The sequence below is a fragment of the Natrix helvetica genome (assembly GCF_964273705.1).
Source record: "Natrix helvetica genome assembly, chromosome: 3".
Taxonomy (NCBI): Eukaryota; Metazoa; Chordata; class Lepidosauria; order Squamata; family Natricidae; genus Natrix; species Natrix helvetica.
The window spans coordinates 43,433,433-43,456,751 of record NC_138549.1 but is presented as its reverse complement, the minus strand read 5'-3'; the positions used below and the strand labels follow the sequence as shown (position 1 = coordinate 43,456,751).

The 23,319-nt window shown below is 36.6% G+C and overlaps 1 protein-coding gene across 3 annotated transcripts in view; it reads right to left on the bottom strand.

The window, feature by feature from the left end:
- The window catches only part of STS (steroid sulfatase), a 101,340-nt gene that overhangs the window by 72,028 nt on the left and 5,993 nt on the right, over positions 1-23,319 (bottom strand). For 2 of the 3 annotated variants that reach the window (XM_081946022.1, XM_081946020.1), the window contains exon 2: positions 2,633-2,813. The exons of the other annotated variant lie outside the window; for it this stretch is intronic. In XM_081946022.1, the coding sequence (XP_081802148.1) occupies positions 2,633-2,778 (146 nt within the window). In that variant the 5' untranslated portion in view covers positions 2,779-2,813. The remainder of the gene's footprint in view (positions 1-2,632; positions 2,814-23,319) is intronic. 3 annotated transcript variants of the gene reach the window in all.

The window sequence follows — 23,319 nt, the reverse complement described above, 5'->3', positions numbered from 1 at the left end:
AGCTTATAGATGAAAATAAGTGTAAAACAGAAAGCATTAGTAGTTATGGTGCTTCTGTCACAGAGTCTGCTTTAAAGACAAGAAATAGAAATAAAAACAGTTACATAAAGCAAGAAACATGTGAATGCTGTGTACAAGAAAAAGCGTCATTTAAAAACAGATTGCAGAATCTGGAAAGGTAGAATGCATCAACTACAAAATGCCAAAAATGTGAAGGAAGAAACTGATTTTGTTTCAGATAATGGATATGTTTTTCAATACAAAAGTTGCATCTCATCTTTGCAAGCTTGGTGTGTTAATTCGGAAGCTATGAGTCACATGACAAATGACAGAAATGTCTTTATTCACCTTGACCAGAATAAAACAGAAAAAATCACCACAGCTAATGGATAAATAATAGAATCAGAAGAAATAGGAGATGGTTTTCTTTTCTGCCCTATTTCTCACAGTGTCACCAGAAAGACTGTGAAAAATGTCATATATGTCCCTGCTTCCTGAAACTAATTTTTTGTCAGTGAAGAAGCTCGCAAAACAAGGCAATGTAGTGACCTTCAATCTTACTTGCAAAGGCTAAAATTACAGATGAACTTTATCAGCTGAACTGCAATCAGGTGGTTAATACAGCCAAAGAGAAAAAACATTCAAACTGCATTCACACATGACACAGACAACTTTGACATAGAAGTCCTGACATAATAAAAAATTTACTGCGAATGACTATGCAAGTGGAATAAAAATTAATGAAATGCCCCAGCTGTATAAAATGAAAAATGACAAAAAACCTCTCCAAAGCAGAGTAAAAGCAGAGCTAAAAAAATCCCTCTGGACTTAATGCATCCAGATCTTTAAGGTCCAATGAAAACAGAAGAGGTATTTTCTCACTTTTATAGGTGATTTTTCCTGGTATACTACACTATATCTGTTATCCAAGAAAAGTGAATTACCAAAGAAACTTGAACACTATTTAGCTTAAGTAAACATACTAAACGACAAATTTGGCAAAATGACAATTGAACTCAATATACAGGTGAAACAGACAGATTCTCAGAAAGCATGGCATAATATTTTAAACTACTGTGTAATTCAACCCAGAACAACATGAAGTTACAGAAAGAATGAACAGTACTCTATGTGAGAGTGGAAGAACCATGCTGTTTTAGAGAGATTTGCCAACTACATACTGAAGTGATGCAACTATGACTGCATGCTATCTCCAAAATCGACTACCAGGAAAATCAACTGAGAAAACTCCATATGAACTGTGGAATGGAAAACTCCCAAATTTAAGGCATATAAAATTTTTTGAAGCAAAGTCTATTGCACATTCCAAAAGAAAAGCGTAGAAAATGGGATGCTTGCGCAAAGGAAAGTGTACTTGTGGAATACAGTGAATCTCAAAAGGGATACTGAATTCTATGTCAAGACACAAAGAAGGTAACCATCAGTAGAAATGTAACTGTTGATGAAACTTCCGTGTGTTCAAAATTTCAAGAAGTAACACAAACACTACAAACTGAGGGAAATTCCGCATCAGTGTCACGTGAAGATAAGAAACAAAATAAAATGGAAATAGAAATCAAAACAAACTACCCAGATGCTGTAAAAGAACAAATCAGGTCACAAGAGGTTTCAATCAGAATTCAATCAGAGCCACCAGAAGCAATAAAGGCATACCAGCCAAACATCTCTTCTATGTTGCTTGTGTAGCATTAAAACCCAGAGATGGGAAAGAGAAGCCAAAAGAGACTGCAGCTGCCATCTTGGTCCCCTAGCCAGCTGGAGCCAGAGCTCTAGCAGCTCCAGTGCCAGTCCCTCAGAGAGTCAAGACTCAAGCCACAGCTACAGTAACAGCAACAGCTCTATGGATAGCCAGGACAGCAAGAAGATGAAGAAGAAAGACAAGAAGTACAAGAAACAGATTTATAGAACTAACATCCAAAATGGAACTAATATAAGGTGTAGTTGTTGAGTGGAGGTGTTGGAATACATTGTTAGAATGTATAATTTGCAACTACAAAAGTATTCAGCCAGTAGATGGCAGTTTTTTTCTAAGTTTGCTAGGTATAATCTATGTATATACTCGGTTTTTGTTCTGAGTTTCCTGTTACAGTTAAACAGTTAAGCAAGGCTATATAAACAGCATTTCTAACTCTTCCTTCCTTCCTTCCTTCCTTCCTTCCTTCCTTCCTTCCTTCCTTCCTTCCTTCCTTCCCTCCCTTCCCTTCCCTTCCCTTTCCTTTCTTTCTCTCTCTTTCCTCTCTGCCTCTTCTCAGAAATATTATAATGAATTGAATAGATTCCTTTTTCCATTTTTACCACAATGAATTTATTTTTAATACATTTAACATGTATTTCTAAGATATGTATTTCACAAACCACATTTTAATAAATTGAGTTTGTAATAGATACATCCATTTTCTGTCAAATATTAATTTAAATAGAAAAAGCAACATCAACTACTCGTTGATTATGCTATTGTGATTTTCACATTTTATAGTTTTAATCATAGCAATTCCACCATGCAGTAGAGATATTTGTGGGCACTTGCATGCATCAAACAAAATAACCAGAATGTTGTAGATTATCTATTTAAATAAATAACACAGATAAATCACTAAGAATGATATAAAACCTTAGACTTGTATTTCCATAGCATCCCAAGTCTCCAATGCCAAGGTCATCAACCATGAACAAGATGATGTTGGGCTTTGAAAGTCTTTCATCTATAGCACTGTTGGTTGGCCACAGATAAAGCATCAACTGGAAAAGGATGATCATTCTTCTGTGTTAAGGTGGAATTGCTTTTGTGGCACCTGTTTCATAAAGAATGTTACTTTGTTGATGAGTATAATCATTGACTTAGCAAACACTGTCTGAACAAAGCCAAAAGCAAATAATGATCTTTGTGGAATTATCATGCTATATATAGAGAGAAAACTAAAAGTTACTAAAAAATAAAAACATACCTTCCACATATATTGTTTTACAGATTTAGAGATGGTGTATCACAAATTCATTCTCAGATAAAGCACCGATACAAATAAACAACTGAATTACAGTCTAAAGGAGATCTGTATTAAAATACATGCCATCTGGTGTGAATATTTCCATCTGGTAAAGTTATTGAGAGAGAAAGGTAGGAAAATTGGTATTTATAAATAATTTATTGACTAATTCTGTAGACTCTGAACAGATGAACCTGATTCCAGAATTTTCCATCTTTAATATAAAGCACCATTGACTGGAAACATGAAGACTATATTTGATGATATTTCAGTAGTTTAAGCTCTAATACTGAACAATCCTATACTTTTTAAACTCTTAATAAATGCTCTGCCGAACCTTATGAAGCCACTTCATTTTTTTCAATCCACTCTAAAGTTTTGGAAGAGAGACTTATTTCTCCCTGCTCTTTGTTCAAAGTATGTTGAGTGCAGGCAGGCCATTCCATTCATTGTGGAATAACACTATATTACTGCGATGATGTGATTGATGCAGCCATACCGTAAGAAAAAAGGCATGAGGAACATGCTACAAAATAGAAAAACTCTTCAACAAGGCTAAGCCTCAAGAGGACGAGTTGACTTTAGAGACTCCATAATGATACCACAGAACACAAAATGAAATTGCATTTTGAAAGGTGCTTTCATTGTCTGCAGGTATGTATAAATGTGAATTTAGATCCTCAATGGTTCCTGTACCCTGTTCAGAGAGATGTTCAGTATCAGCCATCAATAGACAAGTGGAGATAAACCTCATTTCCAGACCATTCAAAAAAGATAGTTTAAGAAACCTAAAATAAATTGTAAAAGACTGAAAAACATCCTCTCCACCTGTTTCAACCAGATAAGCAGGGATTAAACAAACAATCAAACAAAAAACAAAAGCCTAATGAAGGAACTATCCAGGAAAAAAAAAACACCTCCATCAACTGTAGCAGGGCCAACTGCTGCATATAGAGGGAACAAATCCCACACTCACTAACACTGATGATGTTACGTAGTTGGGCAATGAAAAGATTTGTTCACTGCCAATTTATAAATTTACCATATTTATTTCCTTAAAAAAATTTTTTTAAATACTTTTGTTTTTCCATTCCCCTCAGATATGTAACAATAAATTGACACGTCTTAAATCACACCTACTATTATTGTCTCACTTATTACTTTCCTGTCATCACTTGATCACTCCAGAAGCATAAAACAGAGGTAGCCCAGTTTCCTCTGTTGAACAGGCTCATTTATTTTTATCCTCAACTGATTGTGATAGTTGTCACATTTTGTTAGTCTCATTCAACCAAGTAGACAAATATTCTAGAAATGCTCCCTCTGTAAATGGGGAGTATGCACATTTTGATTACCAACATAATAATTAAACTATAATAAAAATTAAAAAGGAATTATCACTATCAAAAACAAATATATAATAACCGTATTTTTCGGAGTATAAAACGCATCGGAGTATAAGACGCACCAAGGTTTTGAAGAGGCAATTTTTTTTAATAAAAGTAGGTAGATAGATAGAGGGATAGAGAGGGAGAGAAAGAGAGATAAATACAGTAGGTAGGCAGGGAGAGAGAGAGTAGGTAGGGAGAGAGAGAGAGAGAGAGAGAGAGAGAGAGAGAGAGAGAGAGAGAGAGAGAGAAAGAGAGAGAAATACAGTAGGTAGGTAGGGAGAGAGAGAGTGTGTGTGTAGTAGGTAGGTAGGTAGGTAGAGGGATATAGAGAGAAAAATAGAGATAGAGAGAAATACAGTAGATAGGTAGGTGTTTCTGCTGGCACAGCACTTGATCAATGTAATTCTCATCAATCAGTTAAAGAGCTTTCCAAAAGGAAAAAAAAAGTTTTTGCACTCTGCAAACCTCCCCAAAATGGCCCATTTTTCACGAAAATGGGCCTGTTTTTTTTAAAGGCATGAATAGCCTTGGGGGGGGGGGCTTGCAGAGTGCTCCTGGGGGGGGGCGAGCCAAAAAAGGCCCATTTTTCAAGAAAATGGGCCCGTTTTTTGTCAAAACATTTGTATGCATAGCCTTATGGGAGCTTATAGAGTGCTGCTGGTTAGGGGGGCAAAATGGGTGATTTTTTGCTCATTTCTGCCCTCCCCAGCCCCCAGTTCTCTGAAAGCCTTCATAAGGCTATGCACGGCCATTTGGGTGAAGGGGTGGGGCTTTGGGAGGCAAAAAATGCTGTATTTGGTGTATAAGACGCACCCAGATTCTCAGCCTCTTTTTTGAGGAAAAAAGGTGTGTCTTATACTCCGAAAAATATGGTACCCAGTCTAAATATTTCATGATCTAATTTTATCTACATTGTCCCTAAATCTCTAAGTAATGCTTGTAAAGGATTAGCAGTTGTCTTTTAGAGCAGCGGTCACCAACTGGTGGTCTGTGAGAAAATTTTGGTGGTCCACAGATAAATTATTCACAGTTTTTATATTGTACTAAATCAGGGGTCCTCAAACTACGGCCCTTGGGCCAGATACGTGCAATGAACGTGTTGCGCTGGAGAGTCTCCCCCTTCGGGGTCTTTTTGTGCTGGTTGAAGGGGGGAAGAAATTCCGACTTGGGGTCTGCTTCAGCCTCCTGGTGCGGGGCCCCGGGCGAAGGTTGGAGGGAAGCGCCCCTGGTGGCAAAGAGCCGGAAGACCTTGTTCCAATGGGATTGTATCATGGCCTGAAACTGCCCGACCATCTCAGCCTGCTGAGCTTCCAGGCACTGGTACATGCACTTGCATTCCCACAGGTCTTCCCTCTGCTTGGAAAGCCTATACTCATAGTCCTCAATGAGGTGCTTCTGCTGAGCCTCCTTCTTGGTTGGATTCAATTTGAACTGAGACAGCTATTTTGCCAATTCTTTCTTGTGATGGCTGCTTCCTATTGGGCCCCTAAGGAGCCTGGGCGGGTGAGGACTGGCTGGGAGGGGAGGGACGAGTAAAGCCGGCAAGGTGCTCCTTGACGTGAGTGACATCGTTGGCCATGCCGACCCAGTCACATGTCCACCTAGCCACACCCAGCCAACCAGCCATTGGGCAGATCATATTAGTAGTCTATGGGATTTAAAATTATGAATTTAGTGGTCCCTGAGGTCCAAAGGTTTGGGGAACCCTGTTTTACAGGGATTTCCAGCTGTGCTATTTCTCCATTCAAAGAAGTTAAACAGTATACTTTTACCAGCTCACTTTTAGTACTTGCTTTCTTGCTGTAACTGCAAATATATTTTATAACTCCAAATATATTTTAGAAACAAAAAGAAAACTAATTACTTGCAGGTTTGTGGCCTATTTCATTTGTACATTATTATAATATGTTGTATAAAATAAATCGAGAAGGTAACTTTGTCTGCTTCAGCGTGTATATATCTACAAATATGTAGATATATATACACAGGTATATATAGATTTACAGTATGGGTGTAAGTTCTATATTTGTGTACAGTACAGATGTATATGAATATGCATCGATGCATATGTATGAAACATATATACAATGAGTTAACTATTTAAACTGATATTGTAGATTACTGTAGATTAATTCAGAACGAGCAATACCATTAAGAATGTTGTGACATTCTTAATCAGACATTTTTTAAAAATCAGACATCTTTATCATGACAAAATATGTCAATTAATTAATTCAGTTTATTACAATCAGACCAGAGACCATAACAAATAAAAACACTCAGTAAATATCCAATTAAAAAGTCTAGAATAAAATAATAAATAACAGATAAAATCTATGATAAAACCCAATCTGTCAATTACACATGGTCTAATTATACTAAAATAACAATCCATATACTGTGAAGCTCATAGTCAGTTTAATACTAAAATGCAAAGAAATAAGCAGTGCAAAGGGTTTGCCACATTTGTTGTATAAAATGGCTATGGTGGATTAGACATGTGTTTCCAATGAATCCCTAGTGCTGCTGCAGAGAATCTAGCCACCTGCGCTATAGTTATGGACTGTTCATCCTTAAGCAGCCATTGGAGATAAGCAGTGTTGGAAAGGCCAGGATACCTAATAATTATTGAAAGGATATGTTTTTTAGAATATCTCTGTAAAAGGAATATCAAAGGACTATGTGACCAATGGTCTTCACCTCTCCTGAGCCACAGGAACAGAGTCTTTCAGTCAATGGTACCTTTTTATACTTGCCATACAGGACAACAGAAACTGGGTTGTATCACTGGCTCCTGTTGACCTGTACACCCTTTTCTCACTAACATTAAGTCCTGTTTAAACTTGCCCTACAGGATGGGCAATGGAAGCGCATAGCACTGTGTGAGCAAAAATGCTTTCTGATAGTTTGCCGACCCCCACTGGATATGATAATTGGCTGGATAAAATATATCTAATGGTATCTGGAGCCAGAAACAATGGAGCTATCCCTTAGTCCGTTTGCCTTTCGATGTCCTCTACCCTTTGTCGCAAGGTTTGTTTTACTTGGTCGTAGTCCAACCTGAGTATTGAGGCTGGACAGAAGCCTAGTTTGGCAAGGTTGGACTTGACCACAATGAGGAGAATTTGTTTTGGAGGATTAATGGAGCAAGACCTTGCAGAAAAAAGTTAAGCTTTAGCCAGAGATTCAAAGACGTTATACAGATTCTTGCTTTGCCTTTTGTCAATCCAGTGTCCAGGCGCAGAAGTGCATATGAGACACAATGCGGGATCTGGAGAATTGCTCTAATAAATTTGGATCAAACTCTTTCCAATGGTGTGAAAAACAAAGCTGAGGGTCAGAGCAAGGTTCCGTAAAGAAGCTGTGATAGCCACCTCGCCAGAAAAAGCTTAATTGTGGCAGGAACATAATATCATCCCTTTGTGCAGAAATAATTAAGGATGGCACTCACTGATCTTTGGTTCAAGGCAGCCACATATTCACCATGTACTTTTCTTGAGCCAGTGGCCTGGATGATTACCCCTAAGTATTTGAAGATAGTTACCTGCTCTATATTATGACCATTTAGAAACCATGAATCGAATTTTGGCCTTTTTGCAAAAGCCATAATCTTTGTTTTCTCCAAATGTATGTCCAGTTTATTGTAATTAAAATACTGGATGAGGGCTTGCAAGGCTCTTTTAAGGCTTACTGGTGTCCCGGAGAGGATCACAGTGTCATCTGCCTAGAGAAGCAGGGCAATACTTCAAAAAACTATTTTGGGGGGTGGTAATTTGGTTGAAAAGCACGGAGGGCAAAATGTACCCCTGTAAAAAACCCTATTGAGTTTTAACTGACTTCGAGAGGGACCCCTCAAGGTTGCTTTAGTACATAAGGTACATAACAGATGAAGAAGCCTGTGGTCAATTGAAACAGCTCTGGGCTTCTCCCATAGTTTAGTCTTGGTAACCATATCAAAGGCTACCTTGTGATCTATAAAGTCGGTATATAATGATACAGATCTATTTGATATGTATTTTTCAATCAAATGATGGAGAACTAAGCGCTGATCTTTGGTTCTTCTCCCCTCTCTAAGCCTGACTTGCCCTTCAGTGATCAAGTTCTCAAGATCCAGCCACTCCTTTAATTTATCTTGGAAGTGTTTGGTGTAGAGTTTGCTGATTATATTTAGCAGACTTATTGGTCTTAATTGGCAGGGTCATCTCTCTTTCCCTTTTTAAAAATTGGGACAACAATTGCCAAGCCTCAGTCTTCTGGGACATTGCCAGTGGCGTCGATGTAAGTGAATATAACTGGTATCCACCACTCCAAATTGTTCTTTAATAATTCAGCAGAAATGAAGTCAGCTCCTAGTCCTGAATTGGCCAATGAGAGATGCCAGAATAGAGTTCTTTTGCTTTGCTGCCTCAATAAGCTGTTCCCAGGAGGGCCTTGTGTCATATCTCTTTTTAAGAGCAATCAAATGCTTAAATTGTTTTTTGAGTGTAAGGAGATGTTTAAGAGTTGTTTTAGTAAGACCTTGACATTTGGATGACCCATGATGAGTTTACTAATATAGTGTTCCAACTCCATCCATACTACAGTGGTTTCAGCTTTTCTTAGCAATAGCGGAAGATAAACATTAATTGTTAAAAGCAGGACCGAGTCCATCTGGAGAAGGGCCATAGCCATATGTTTTAAAGAGGCAATAAGCATGGGCTCTGCTCTTAAGTTGGTAGAAATAAATATACCCAGCCCTCCTTTTAGTCTTCCTGGACCTTATAGCTAAAAGACTGGTGATCATGGAAGCCAACAAGTTTGATATTTTTTCACAATATGAGATATGACAAATTAGAAACTTTTGTAGCAGCCTCGGAGTGGTGAAAATGATATATGCAACAGCTAGATAGCAGAGTAGTTAGAGAACTTCCTTTTGATACTGAAGACTAGGTGTCAAAGTAAATCCCAACTTTCTCAAAAACTCAACAGAATTCTGGAAGACAATATTGGAAATAAACTCTAGACAGATCCCAAAAGTAGCCCTTAGGTTTAGCATATAACAAGATGGTGGATTGTCCCTGTTTCTGTTCTGTGTACACTTGAACTCCCTTACCCATATAATCACAAGGATTAGGTATGGTTCAAGTTCAAGACTGTAACCATGATCAGCCACCATCTCTACAAGGATGATATCAAGCTGCATGCTAAGAGTGAATGGTCAATCAATCAGATGTCACAGTAGTAAGCAAGCACTAGAACAGTAGTGGTGCAGGTATATCTCACCCACCCAATTTGTTGTAACTGGGAATTAAAGCAGAGAAACTTTTAAAATCTTTTTCCTTTTTGCTATTGTTTTGTATTTTATTTTGCCCTTATTATATACAAACAATAATAAGGAACAACACAGTAGAGTCCTTAGTTATTAGATTCACAACATAAACCTTTATTTTCAACTCTGAAGTAAAAACCAGTTCCAACTGCAGCCCATTGCTTTGAGCCTATCATTCTGGTTTTATTATATGCTTATTATTATGGAAGGTTTCTAGTTCTCTACTAAGTGACCTTATTTATTATTATCCATATACATATAACCTACACTTGTAATCAACTTTTTCATAGGTGGCAAACAACATCTGGTCTTCAATCCACTGAGTAATTGGGGCCATAAATTTATTGTTCTAATATGGAAGAACAAGTCTCTTAGCAATAGAATGGCACAGACTCTATCTCCCTTATCTGTGTAATAGGTATGTAGGTTTTTTTTACAAAATATATGGATGTCCAGCAGTAATAAATCTTCCTCAAAGTCAGAATAATATATGTAATTACTTCTTCCCAGAAGGTAACTTAAGCACATACAGTAGCAAAAATGTGTTTTTAATGAAACCTCATCCTCATTGCATCTCCAATTATGTAATGATTTACTAGTGGGAAATCTCAAATCTCAAACATGGAATGGAATCCACTCATCTCAAAATATTATATTATTGAATATGCCATAGTCTAATATCAAATGATTTTGATACAATCATATTGACAATTTAATAATAATAATAATAATAATAATAATAATAATAATAATAATAATAATAATAATAATAATAATAATAATAATAATAATACTACCGGGTGCGTTTCAAGGTCTTGATTACGATCTTTAAAGCGCTCCATGGCTCAGGACCTAGCTACTTGTGGGATCGTATCCTGCCCCATACATCCCTGCGACCAATTCGCTCGCACAGAGAGGGACTCCTCCAGGTGCCGTCCACCAGACAATGTTGGGGGGCGGCGTCTAGGAGTAGAGCCTTCTCTGTTGCGGGCCCAGCCCTGTGGAATGACCTTCCCCCGGATATTAGGACTACCTCTGACCTCCGCGCCTTCCGGATAAAGCTCAAGACCCACCTATTTCAAGTAGCTGGCCTGGCTCAACCATAGTTCGTTCACACTGCTCCTGACGGGTTTTTTAATTTTGTGACTTTTGGAATTTTATTAGGGGATTTTAAATTGTGTTTTAACTGTCTTTATTCATCTTCCCACCTCCTCCATGTACACGTATTCGTTTATTTGTGTGTGTATTGTCCATATTGTTTTTATGTGTTTTATTGTACGCCGCCCCGAGTCCTCCGGGAGAGGGTGCGGCTAAGAAATAAATTATTATTATTATTATTATTATTATTATTATTATTATTATTATTATTATTATTATTATTATTAAAAAGACTTCAGGAAAGGGAAATGGCAAGCTGCTTTCACATTGTTGCTAAGAAAATTGCATAACTAAGTTTATAAAGTAACCAAGAACTAAATTCAGAATGATGGAGACAAATTATTTTTACCTTATTCCATTTGAAGTATTAAGATTGTTTTTACAGGACATGCTGTCCCCAACGCTCTAAGAAACATTCAGGTGAAATTTATATCTACCGGTATATATCTAATCTAATCTAATCTATATCTAATCTACATTTGTTAGTGTGTAATTAATTAGGATAAATCATTGTTATTTGGGTCTTTAGGGTCAGAGGAATGAATGGCAAAGGAAGAGGAATGACATTGTTTGTTTATTATTTCATTTGTGTCCGACCTCAAGCAAACAATTCTCAAAGGTTATTCTTTAACTCGTACCACAGAAGATATTATGTAAACAAGTGATGCTAATTCCCATACAGTCCAGCCAGCCAGCCAGCCAGCCAGCCACCCATGCTTCCTAAACATAAAAGCAAGGACGTGTCTTAGAACTCTTCCTACGTCTTGAACCTCAGCACACGGGCTGCTTTTCCATACCAAAGAATACAGAAAGCAAGGAGACACCATTAGAGTTTGCTTGTAACAATATCTCCAGATCACACACTTGTTGAAGAAACTCAGGAGCAGCAGTAATAGTAGTATTCAACCATCATCCAATCTGAACCATGTTTATGTCCAGTTGAGGAAATAATAATGAAGATGACTCACCAACAATAGGATCAAAACATTTAATCTATTTGTCATCAATCTCCTGAGAAATCTATAATGTTGAGGAAGATGGGAGAAAAGAGAAGAGAAAGACTTGCAGCAAGACAAATGGATTCATTTAGAACAATTGATGAGTGAACCATTGCAGGAACTGAAGGGCCGGGCCAAGTTTGTCCCAAAGAAGATACATTTAAATAATCAGTAAGACTTAGCACTAACTTGATGGCACATAACCAATCAATCAATCAAATCAACCATCAATCGCAAAAAAAAAAAAAGGATACAAGAAAAGCTTTCTCAATATAATGTTTCCATAGTGACATGTTCAATGAAAATATTGGCTCTACTTAAGTACATAAACAAATCCACTATACTGGATCCAGTTCATTTTTGAATTCTCTGAAGAAATTTTATAGGCTTAAAATAGGTTTAAATCATAAATATTGACAGTCCTGTACTTACTCTTCTCTTGGTTTCAGCCTGAGGAACCTACAATTTTCTTTCCTGTCTGTATCTGGCAGAAATTATTAAACTTTTTTTTTTTATACTGGCTTGTTGTCCCAGTTACTGGCCTTCTCTCATTAATACTGTTTTTTGAAGTTTGCATACTTTTGAAAATAATGCTGAGTGTGATCTCTCTGCAATGCTTATGTCAGGTTTATATGTATATTACCAGATAATGTTTATTACAGGAAATGTTTATTCGGCAAATGCTTCTTATAAGTTATTAGTCTAAGGGATAAAGGGTCAAGATCTCATTTTGGGGAGACCTATTGATCATTTATGAACTTAGTTTCTGGGGTAAATTATTTTATTTTATTCATACCTTAGGTAGGATTATACAGTTTCTTTTTGAATCAAGTGGGACTAGTAAAAAAAGCAACAGTGTTTTTGAATCATATAATACTCTGATATTATAAGCTCATTAGGCCTTATTTCTGTTATTCTTATTTCCTGTAAAAGTTAATGTTTAAGGACTGATTGTTACTAAATAATAGTTATGTCAAAACAATAGTAATTATTTGTTAAAATAATTCTACAACCAGACAAGCCAGGATTATTATATTTAGTTGCAATATATTAATAGAAATCTCTAACCTTTAATGCAAAGAGAGATCCTTCATTAATAATTTTGATTTCTGAATACAAACTGATACGGTCTTAGCTTATAAGACTAACAACAGATTTAACTGTGGTTGAAAATTAGAAAGCATGACTACCAGGGGAAAATAGAAGAGAAGAAGAAAATTACAAAATATCAAAATCTGAAAACAGAAATAGAAAGAGAAAGCACTCAGGGTTCCCGTTAAAAGAACTGACCACCAGAGGGACTCTGCCCATTAGGGCCAAATTGCTTTAGTGGTCAGCCCTTTTGCTCTCAGAGTTTTGTCTCTGGGGATTGACTGAGAAAGGTCTGTCTCAAAATCCAAGGAGGATTTTGGTATAGAGCATTTGTACTGTAATATGGGCCATTTGCAGCCAACTCCTGGAGAAAAGAGGATTCCCTCTTGCTTCTAGGAATTGGCTGCAAATGCCCCCTGCTTTTTCAGGCAGCCTCCAAAAATGAAGGGAGTCATCTTGGCAGACAGCAGTCGCTTGCAACCTTCACTGCCAGCATTCTTATTGACTTTTTGTCACTGAACAAATAGTTGTTAAGTGAAGATTTGTAGGCTGATGCATTATGAAGTCCTAGGTTCTTGGGAAATTCAATGCTTATGTAGGCCAGCACCTACTAAAAAACTGGCCAGTGTGATTTCATCTTTTAATTTTTATACAGTATGTAACTCAACAGATATTTGGTATTAATTCAAATATAACTTCAAAAAAATAAAATTCTGTCTAGTATTATCTCACAGTTGCCAAACATACTCATTTGTATTCATAGTTCCCAGCTAATATTTTTGGCATATCCTCCAATTCGAAAGGGAGCAATTTAGTAGGCTATTTAGAAATTGTAACTCATCAGCATCATTTATAAATATGCATGATCAGCATTTTTTTGACATTCTTCAGAATATTGGGAAGAATCTCTACATAGTAGGCATTGAAGAAGGATATTCTAATTATCTCAACTCTCCCAGTTCTACAAATCATTCCGCACATATCTTATTTCTTGCCTCCAAAAATAGCAGGAAGAAAAGCATTTAATTATATCAAAGCCCTAAATGCTGAGATTTTTAGGTAGAGTTAAGATATATTGCTGGCCTACTGTACACCATTTTAATTGTAGATATCAATAAATTAGGCATCTCATATAGGCACCTATAGAGATCAATAAATTTAGGACCTCCCATTCAATCAGTTTTCAGAATTCACTGCTTCAATGTAAAACAATCATTTTTCTAATCCAACTGGTGCCTAATATGTAGATTATCTGGAGAAAGTCCTAGAAATTTTAATTTCAGCATGAATTCCTTCCTTTACATAGACTGGAAACCATAGTCAAAAGTGGAGGGGGCAGAAAAATAGAACAGCCTTAGCCAATTTTAAAAAAGAGCTCTTCAGGTATAAGCCTCTAATTTCACCATGCAAGGTTGCCTGGGGCACATATTGCAGCATCTAAAAAACTGATCTTAAACTTTTACCCTGAATGACTTCTAGTGGTCTGAAGTCACAAAAGGATCTGAACTGAAGTTCATAAAGCTTTTTCACTAAAAAGTGGCTGATTGTAATTATCATCTTCAAATCTTGGGGCTTTAAAGCTGTCAACTGCATTTCCATGGGCTGTTTGAAAAAGAATATTGCATGTGTCTTTCTGCTATTAAAAATGGAATGTCACTCATATAAGTCTTAGGTCATTTCTAAAATTCATAACTTTACTTTTAAAATAATTAATAACCATTTATTTTCAATGTAAGATTCCAAGGCTCTTCCAAGTCCAGCAGGAACCCTGGAGAAAAATGACTGCATCACCCAGATACAGTAAGATATTAACAAAACTTTCTTGATCTTAGGAGGGTGAAAAATGAAAGCATTTAAATGATTAGCCAGTATTAAATGTAACAGTTATATAGTGCAGAACCAGAATGTACTACTTAACTCACTTTTGATAGCACATATTAAATATACCTGCAAGCTGCATCTAACTTTCCGTGATGTATTTTCATATAGAGTTCCTATTAAAAATAGCAGGCAGTCAATTATAAAACCTCCAGCTTTTCCCACAGATTATTGTCATGAACAGAACTATGTGCTGCCTTTAAAATCAATAAAAGGTATGTGCATTAAACTAAGGAACAGGTAGAATATATCTCTACTGGGTGTTGTAAGATTAAGTACTGATCTAAAATGGAATTTTCTTAAAACTTGTCTATTCCTTTACTAGAATATGTTTCTGTTCACCTTAGTCCCTATTTCCCTATATATCCCTAGCATAGAATTTATTTATTATATTGAGCAGAATTTACTTACTATATTGAGTAAGCCTCTACTTAGCAGAGTCATCCTTCTTTTAACAATAGCACTTAAACTTATGTACTGCTTCACAGTGTTTTACAGTCCTCCCTAAGTGGTTTACAGAGTCCACATGGTGTCTAAACACTGCACCACCATAGCTCTTTTGTGTTTTTTTAAAGATGACCGCCTGGGCAGGTTGCTGAAGTTTTCTTGCCAAGACTTGCCAATAACCTCATAACAGAGCAGATCAAATAATGTTAGTAGGTGATTTCAACTGGGTGCTCATTTGTCCTTGGGAAATTAAATATATTGATTATCTGAACTAGGCAGAATATGCAGTTTGACTGCATATTCTTTGACCATTGGATCTATTTCAGAGGCAAGAAAGCAGCTCTGAAATCTAGCATATAATGGGTCACCATCAGTCTTACACAAGTATTAAAATCAATAGTGTTCATTATAAATGAACAAGTCTCCAATTCATAAATAGATTTCCAACTCAGCATGAAGAGTGAAGACAATCCCATTGGAGGAATGTATAAATCACTCAGAGCATTTTATAGATAAAATATTCACCATTGATATTGCTTAAAGATAGAAGATCTAATAAGCCTAACATTCAGAATAGTGGGTTCAGACCATCGTCACTCTTCGCCTTGTTCTCTGTTTCTGCTTTAAGATTGAGCTTATAACCATGCATTACTATCTCATTATTGAATAAGATTTCCTGGATCCATAACATACCACAGTAAGATACAAAGTTGAGAAAGGCATCTTCCTTGCAGGTGCAATGCCATCCTGCAACATTCCATCTCAAGATGCAAATCTTGCACTCTTCTTTTCCTCCTCAGTTACTGACGATATTCTAGATACCTAGTTTCTTCATGCTGCATTTTGCAGGTGGGTAATTCAGATCCAAGGCCACTGTAGTATATTAATATATTATGATGCTGTTAACTCCATTAAATCCTCTGTGGGATAATTAAGGGTTAGCTGCTATTGCAATTCCAAGCAGCCTTCTTTTAATTATTTAGTTCTGAAATGAAAGCATTTTTTCTTTCCTCGGGTATACAACTTTTATCTTGCTTCAAAAGGTTGTTACATTTCTAGGCCTATCCTCTTCTGATAATGAACTAGAAGTTCCACTCCACCCTACAGTACTATTACGCGTAGCCCTAATATGCCAAATAGGCAGCCAGACTAATTGCAAGATTTTCTTCTCTTTATCATTTGCTTTTTATTTAAAAGGCAACTTACTTTCATCAATTAGCCTTATCTGTTAAGCCTATAAGCACTCTCTCCCTTCTGAGAAAGTTTGTATCACCAATGTGTGCAGCCCATTATAGGAGCTAATGAAGTGCTGAGCATGTCATTATCCCTTTCCTTATCATCCAGTTATACAATTCTGATTTCTTTTTCTAGACTGGTGGTCTTGATCTTTTCTTTAATGGAGACAGAATTATATATATTTTAATTTGTCATAATTTTCTTGATGCTTCACAATTTATGGAATTAAAGTTTTCAGTATTTTAAAGCCAAAAGCAGCTGTTGATAATGAGTGCTTTAGCATTTCCAATGCGTGCATGATTTCTTTTTGCTCAAGCAGAGCAAAAGGTGGATCTGTTTTTTTCTTCTTCCTTCTTCTTGAGTTCTTTCAATCCTTCATTCATGAAGGGGGAAATATTAATGTATGTCAGTTAATATAACATTTCCGTTTTTTATTAAAATGCCCCTTTCTCTGCTGCAAAAAGAAGAAGAAGAATTCAAAGCTGAGAATTGAAATTGGGGAAAGTACAGAACTAATATTGTTTAATTCCAGGCACTGATTAAAGAGGCATTTTCAAAAAGCCAGGAAGCTGAGGTGATTGAAGGAGAGGAAATATCCATTTCAAAAGTAAGAAAAAAGTAATAAATAATGAGTGTAATGAAGAACTTATAATAAGAATTCCTATTTTATTTTTGTGCATGGAAATCTGGTGTTATATATTTTCCCTAATTTTCAAAGTTGGGAATTATTTTTATTTATACTTCCAAAATAGCTAATTTTCTTTGTGGAATCTTCTTATAATATCCATCTTATAATGTTTTTTTCAGCATGGCTGACTAGAATTCTGGAAGTTGAAGTCCGCACATCTTAAAATTGCCAAGTTGAAAAATTAGTCTAAAACACTACATATTCTTTTTCAACAATAAATGTTTGAATTTTGTTTAAAAGGTTGTTTATATTTTTCCTTCTTTTTAATTAAAATTATTTCATTGATCGCTTGTAAATTAGGCTATCTCTAAAGATGAGGTAGAAAGAAAAGTTAATTCTATGAACCCATGCCCAATATTGGCAGTACAAAAATTATGTCAACTTTTGCTGAAGTAGACAGCACAACTTATGATAGTTCCATCCCTCTCTCTTGCTATAAGGTAGGTGGATATCATATGATGCATTCTATGGAGCTGGATGGTAGCAATAGAAAGTGCAAAGTGGTGATCTCAAAGGAGCAAGGGTATGAAGATCAGGGATAGAGGCAGGAACGTATGATACCCACAGCCTTCCAATTTATTGGCTCAACTACTGTTGTAGAGGTATAAGAGGAAGAGGAATGCAATTAATCTGCCTTGTTATACTGCATCAGAACTTCTATTTTATGTTATTTTGCATCTTTAATGTCATTCTTTGCATAAATGCTTATCTGATTGTTTTCCTCTTACTCAAATTATTGCTCTTATGTTATTGAGGTTCATATTTCCCCCTTTTTTTTTTTGCTAAGCATCAAGTTACTTAAAGCAACATAATAGGTTTTAAAATGAACTAACAAAAATAAACTTAACCTCCCTACAAGAAAAGCACAACTGCTGAATTCACTTATAACAATCCAGTTTTATCTCTATTTATATATCATCATTTCAGGCCAGCTACAATTTCCACTTCCACCTACTTCTGAACAAATCTTGATCTGCCCATTTTTGCCAAGAACTACCTCCTTAAGAAAACATGAATCATACAAAGGCTTCCGAAAAGTGTTCTACTAATGAAAAGAAAGTGTCTCTTTCACTGCTGTTGGAGATCATATCTGGCTTTATACCAGATGTGTCATCCACTGGATCATTTTAAAAAGCTAGATACCAAGATATTGACCATTTTTTTAAAAAAATTCCATCCATAGATGAGAAGGGGAATTCAAGAATAAGCTAAGAGGTGGAATACTGTAGATGGAAGAGAGTCTGTAAGAAGGAAAGGTAGATAGGCCTAAAATAACAATAGCACTTAGACTTATATACCACTTTACAGTGCTTTACAGCACTCTCTAAGTGGTTTAGAGTCAGCATAGTGCCCCCAACAATTTGGCTCTTCCTTTTACCCAGCTCAAAAGGATGGAAGGCTGAGTCAACCTTGAGCCTGGTGAGATTTGAACTGCCAAATTGCAGGCAGCTGGCAGTCAACAGAAGTAGTCTGCAGCACTGTACTCTAACCACTGTGCCACCATGACTCATGGTGGGGAAGAACTTATCAGCAATATCCAATGAAGAAATGGAAATGCCACAATGTCCTTGAATAAACAAAAGTAGTGAGAAAAAGAAACACTTGATATTTATAGATTTAGAAAGGGAATAAAATAGAGAAAGGTAATGCAGTGAGACTGAATTCAGTTTAGAGAGCTGTTATGTAAATATGTATATGTATGTATATGTGTGTGTGTGTGTGTGTGTATATGCTGGTTTTGTTGTATTCGGGTCTTTTCCCGTGTAAGGTTGAGATTGTCTTTGCAACATTTCGGCAGGATCACACCTGCCATCTTCAAGCTGTGGGCTTAAAATGGGAACGGAGCTGCCATCTTTCTGTAAGTCTTGGTGGGAGGGGATGGGGTGGTGGCTCTGTTTCAGTAAGTGGAATGATTGGTTGTGTGGTTGTATCATGATTGGTAGATTGGTGCTGATTGGTGCAGGTTGTGTGTGCATTGTTGTTTTGTATTTTAACGGCTTGGGTGGTGTTCGTTTGTTGGCTAGGGCTGGTTTCTAGATGTTTGGTAGGTGGGAGGTATCATCACGTTTGTTCATGCTGTGGGGGTGTTTCTCTATTTCGATGGCTTCCATGATTATTCTCTTGTGGAGGTGTTCTGTTTTGGAGATTAACCTGGCTCCTTCAAAGTTGATTTCGTGTCCTGTAGCTTTAAGGTGCTGGAAAAGGGAAGAAGTTTTTTCTTTTTTTCTTACTGCATTTTTGTGTTCTGTGATGCGTGCATTTATTCTCCTGTTTGTTTGTCCTATGTATATTGCTGGGCAGATTTTGCATGGTATTTCGTAGACTCCTTGGTTACATACATACATACATACATACATACATACATACATACCTATTTCCCTGGCTCAGCTGATAAGGAGGAGAGCCTGTGGCTTAGTGGCTAAGACTCCTGCCTAATATGTAATACAGCCCAGGTTCAAATCCCAGTAAGGGTATGGCTAGCTGATGAGAGCTAAATAGCTTGAAATAGATCTATACTAGTCTCCCTTTATTTATCAGCACAAATACAACACAAATATAAAAAGGCAACATTAAAAATAAAAATATGGTTTTCTGCCTGGATGGTTTTCTAAGGATTTCTAAGGATTTGAACCTGGGCTGTATTATATCTTAGGCAGGAGTCTTAGCCACTAAGCCACAGGCTCGCCTCCTTATCAGTTGAGCCAGGGAAATAGGTATGTATTTGTGTTACAACCCCTGGTATGCCTAAATATGGGAGGAAGGTCACTACTCCCTCTTTCTGTCCTTCGGCTCATCACAGAAGATCATGCAGGCAGAAAAACCATATTTTTATTTTTAATGTTGCCTTTTTATATTTGTGTTGTATTTGTACTGATAAATAAATAAAGGGAGACTAGTATAGATCTATTTCTAGCTAATTAGCTCTCATCAGCTAGCCATACCCTTACTGGGATTTGAACCTGGGCTGTATTATATCTTAGGCAGGAGTCTTAGCCACTAAGCTAAGTTCATCTCAGTATATATGAAACTGAGATGGGTAGTACTTAAATTTGTTAGCTATCAATAAATAAATATATAAATACATACATACATGTTTATGTACACATGTACATATACATACATACATACACACACATACATACATACATACACACACACACACACACACACATAAAATGAACATCAATGCCTTCTATTACTAATGGATATCTAAGTATATAATAATTGCACAACCTCAGTAATTATCTTCCATGCACATATGTATTTTTTTAAAATGTAGCTTTTTAAATAAAATGTATATAAGATTCATACACAGAGTACTGGTGATGTGCTACTTAGGAGAGAAAAGTGAATATGTGTGTTTATATAGTATATCTAATATGCTCTATTATTGTTAAATATTTTTAAATAAAACATATCTGTTAAGCTGGAACTATGGGAAGATACATTTTATAGTTTAAATTTCGGAGACTCTAATCTCTTTGCACAGATCTGGAGAATCAATTTAAGGCTACAAGTTTATCTGCAATAAGCAATTTAATCAACTTGATTCACATCTGAAAATCTCCCACTAAATCCAGCTAAGTGTTGAATATGGGTTTAAGTGTTTAAAGTACTGAGATTTGTTGACAAGCTGTAAGCACTCTCAAAGAACTGATCACAATCTGGTCAAGTCAGACATTTTTTTACCAATATAGGAATAACATAATGTATTTTTAATTTACTCTGATTGTGTGCTACTTCATGTGATGTCCATGGTCCAAGTAGCAGTGGACTAAGTTTACCAACTTTTGAATATTGTGACTTGCCTCAAATCAATCATGCTATGTGAGACACTGAAAACATGCCTCATTCAGATTCTCAGTTGTATTAGGAATGCCACATCTGGAGAAAAATAATGACAATAATCCAGAGATTTTTTAAAGTCAACAGTTGGACAGATTTTTTTTGCTGACTTTTTGAAAAATTATTTGGTTAGATAATTGTTCACAGGATAGATAGTTGTTCATCAGAAGAGATAATTGTTCACACAAAAAAACCTAGTATATGTGTGTCAAGGATTACCATTCTCAGTTTAAAGAACTTCTAAAATGAATATACCATATACATTTATAAACTCTGATTCTAAAATAAATATACCACAGACTTTGATGTTACATTCAATTAAAATTGAATTAAATTAAACCAAAATTGAAAAAATGCTGTGTTGGAAAAAAAAAATCCATCTTGTTCAGTTCCAAGCTGGAAGAAAGACACTGGAAACATGGAGGCTGATTGGAAAGATGGTTTAATGATGAACAGAACCACCAACATTTATGGTTCTAGTGCAGCTGACAAAATGGGTTTTTTTATACCTTCTTTGGGCTTTGTATTTGAGCTTCCTGTTCCTGTGCAAGAACATGTCCTTTAATATTCTATTGACTGTTGTCAGATTCCTATGGGGCCATGTAGGGGTTATGTACGGGTCATAGCTGGCTCTACCTGATTCAGCTACAAATTTGCAGTTTTAGTCACAAAATGACTTCCCCGGACGTTACTTTACACTTGTGGTCAGTAGAAGGGGTGTGCATAAGTGCACTAATGTGCTTATTGTCCCTGTCGTTGTATTTTTATTCTCTTATTCTTGCTCTTGTTTTTGTTTGACAAATTCCAATAAATAAATAAATAAATATAGGCAAAAGAGGAAATGCAAATCCTAAATGCTGGTCTGAGTTAATCTGGTTAACCTCTGCCTTATTGTTTATCTGAGCTCCCAGGTGAAGTTTGGATTGCTCTGGGCTGCTTCTAATCCTACCATTCTGCCTTTGTTTCAAAATGTTCTATCTTGAATGGATTACCAAATCTGCATTTCTAAAAGGTGACCTCCTGAGTTTCTGCTTAGGGGCAGGGAGATTGGGGCTGGTTTTTAAATAGGCTGACCCAATATTGCTTAATTGGCACAAAATATCTGCTGGGGCTATTAAGAATGACTTAATATTTAGGGAAATATAATATTCTGTCTTTTTAATATTCTTCAAAATACTTCATTCTTCAGGGGGGGGGGAGAAACAACACTCTTACTTATTGCACCTTTATGGTCATTCACTAGTATATTTTAGTAGATACCAGAGACGTCTTCAACTCTAGTGATGAAATCTCTTAGATATCTTTCAACTCTATAGCTCTATGATAGATTGCTGGATCCAATCTGGGTTGCTCACTGGGCCAGAGGTTTAGTCTTCAGAGCTTTCAGGCTTGTACTGGAGCCCATCCTCAGGGCATTTCTCTCTCACCAGAATATTCTCTCTCACCTTCTGGTGAGAAAGAAGTTTCCTGAGGATGGAGTCTACTATGAGTCTGAAAGCTCAGAAGACTAAATCTCTGTTTCCAATGAAGAACTCTGATTGGATCCTGCAACACTATGATGGGACACATATATTTGCCTTCATTCATCTGTGATAACTGAATCTCATAAAACCATATGCGGCCGCGCGGGTTGTCATGGGGGTACCTAGGTGCTCCCATGTTGCACCCCTTTTAGGCGGCCTGCACTGGTTGCCGGTTGTTTTCCGGGTGTGATTCAAGGTATTAATTATGACCTTTAAAGCGCTCCATGGCTTAGGCCCAGGGTACCTGCGAGACCACCTACTGCCACCAGTAGCCTCCCACTGTCCAGTACGATCCCACAGAGTTGGCCTCCTCAGGGTGCCGTCGGCCAGACAGTGTCAGCTGGTGACCCCCAGGGGAAGAGCCTTCTCTGTGGGAGCGCCTTCCCTCTGGAATGAGCTGCCCCCGGAGCTTTGCATAATCCCTGACCTCCGGTCCTTCCGACGCACCCTAAAAAGTTGGCTTTTCCAGCAAGCCGGCCTGGCCTGTTAATTTTAACTTATTTTAAATGTATTGTCTTTTAAATTTGGTTTGTTTTTTTGGATATGGATTTAAATTTTTTTTAACTTTTGGGATGTGTTTTTTTTAAAATGTTGTATGCCGCCCTGAGTCCTTTTGGAGAAGGGCGGCATATAAATCCAAACAAACAAACAAACAAACAAACAAACATATAGAAATATACACATTCAATGCAGTTTCAGTTTTACTGTTCAAATATGTGAATCTAAATATATTTTGGCTGTCTTATTAC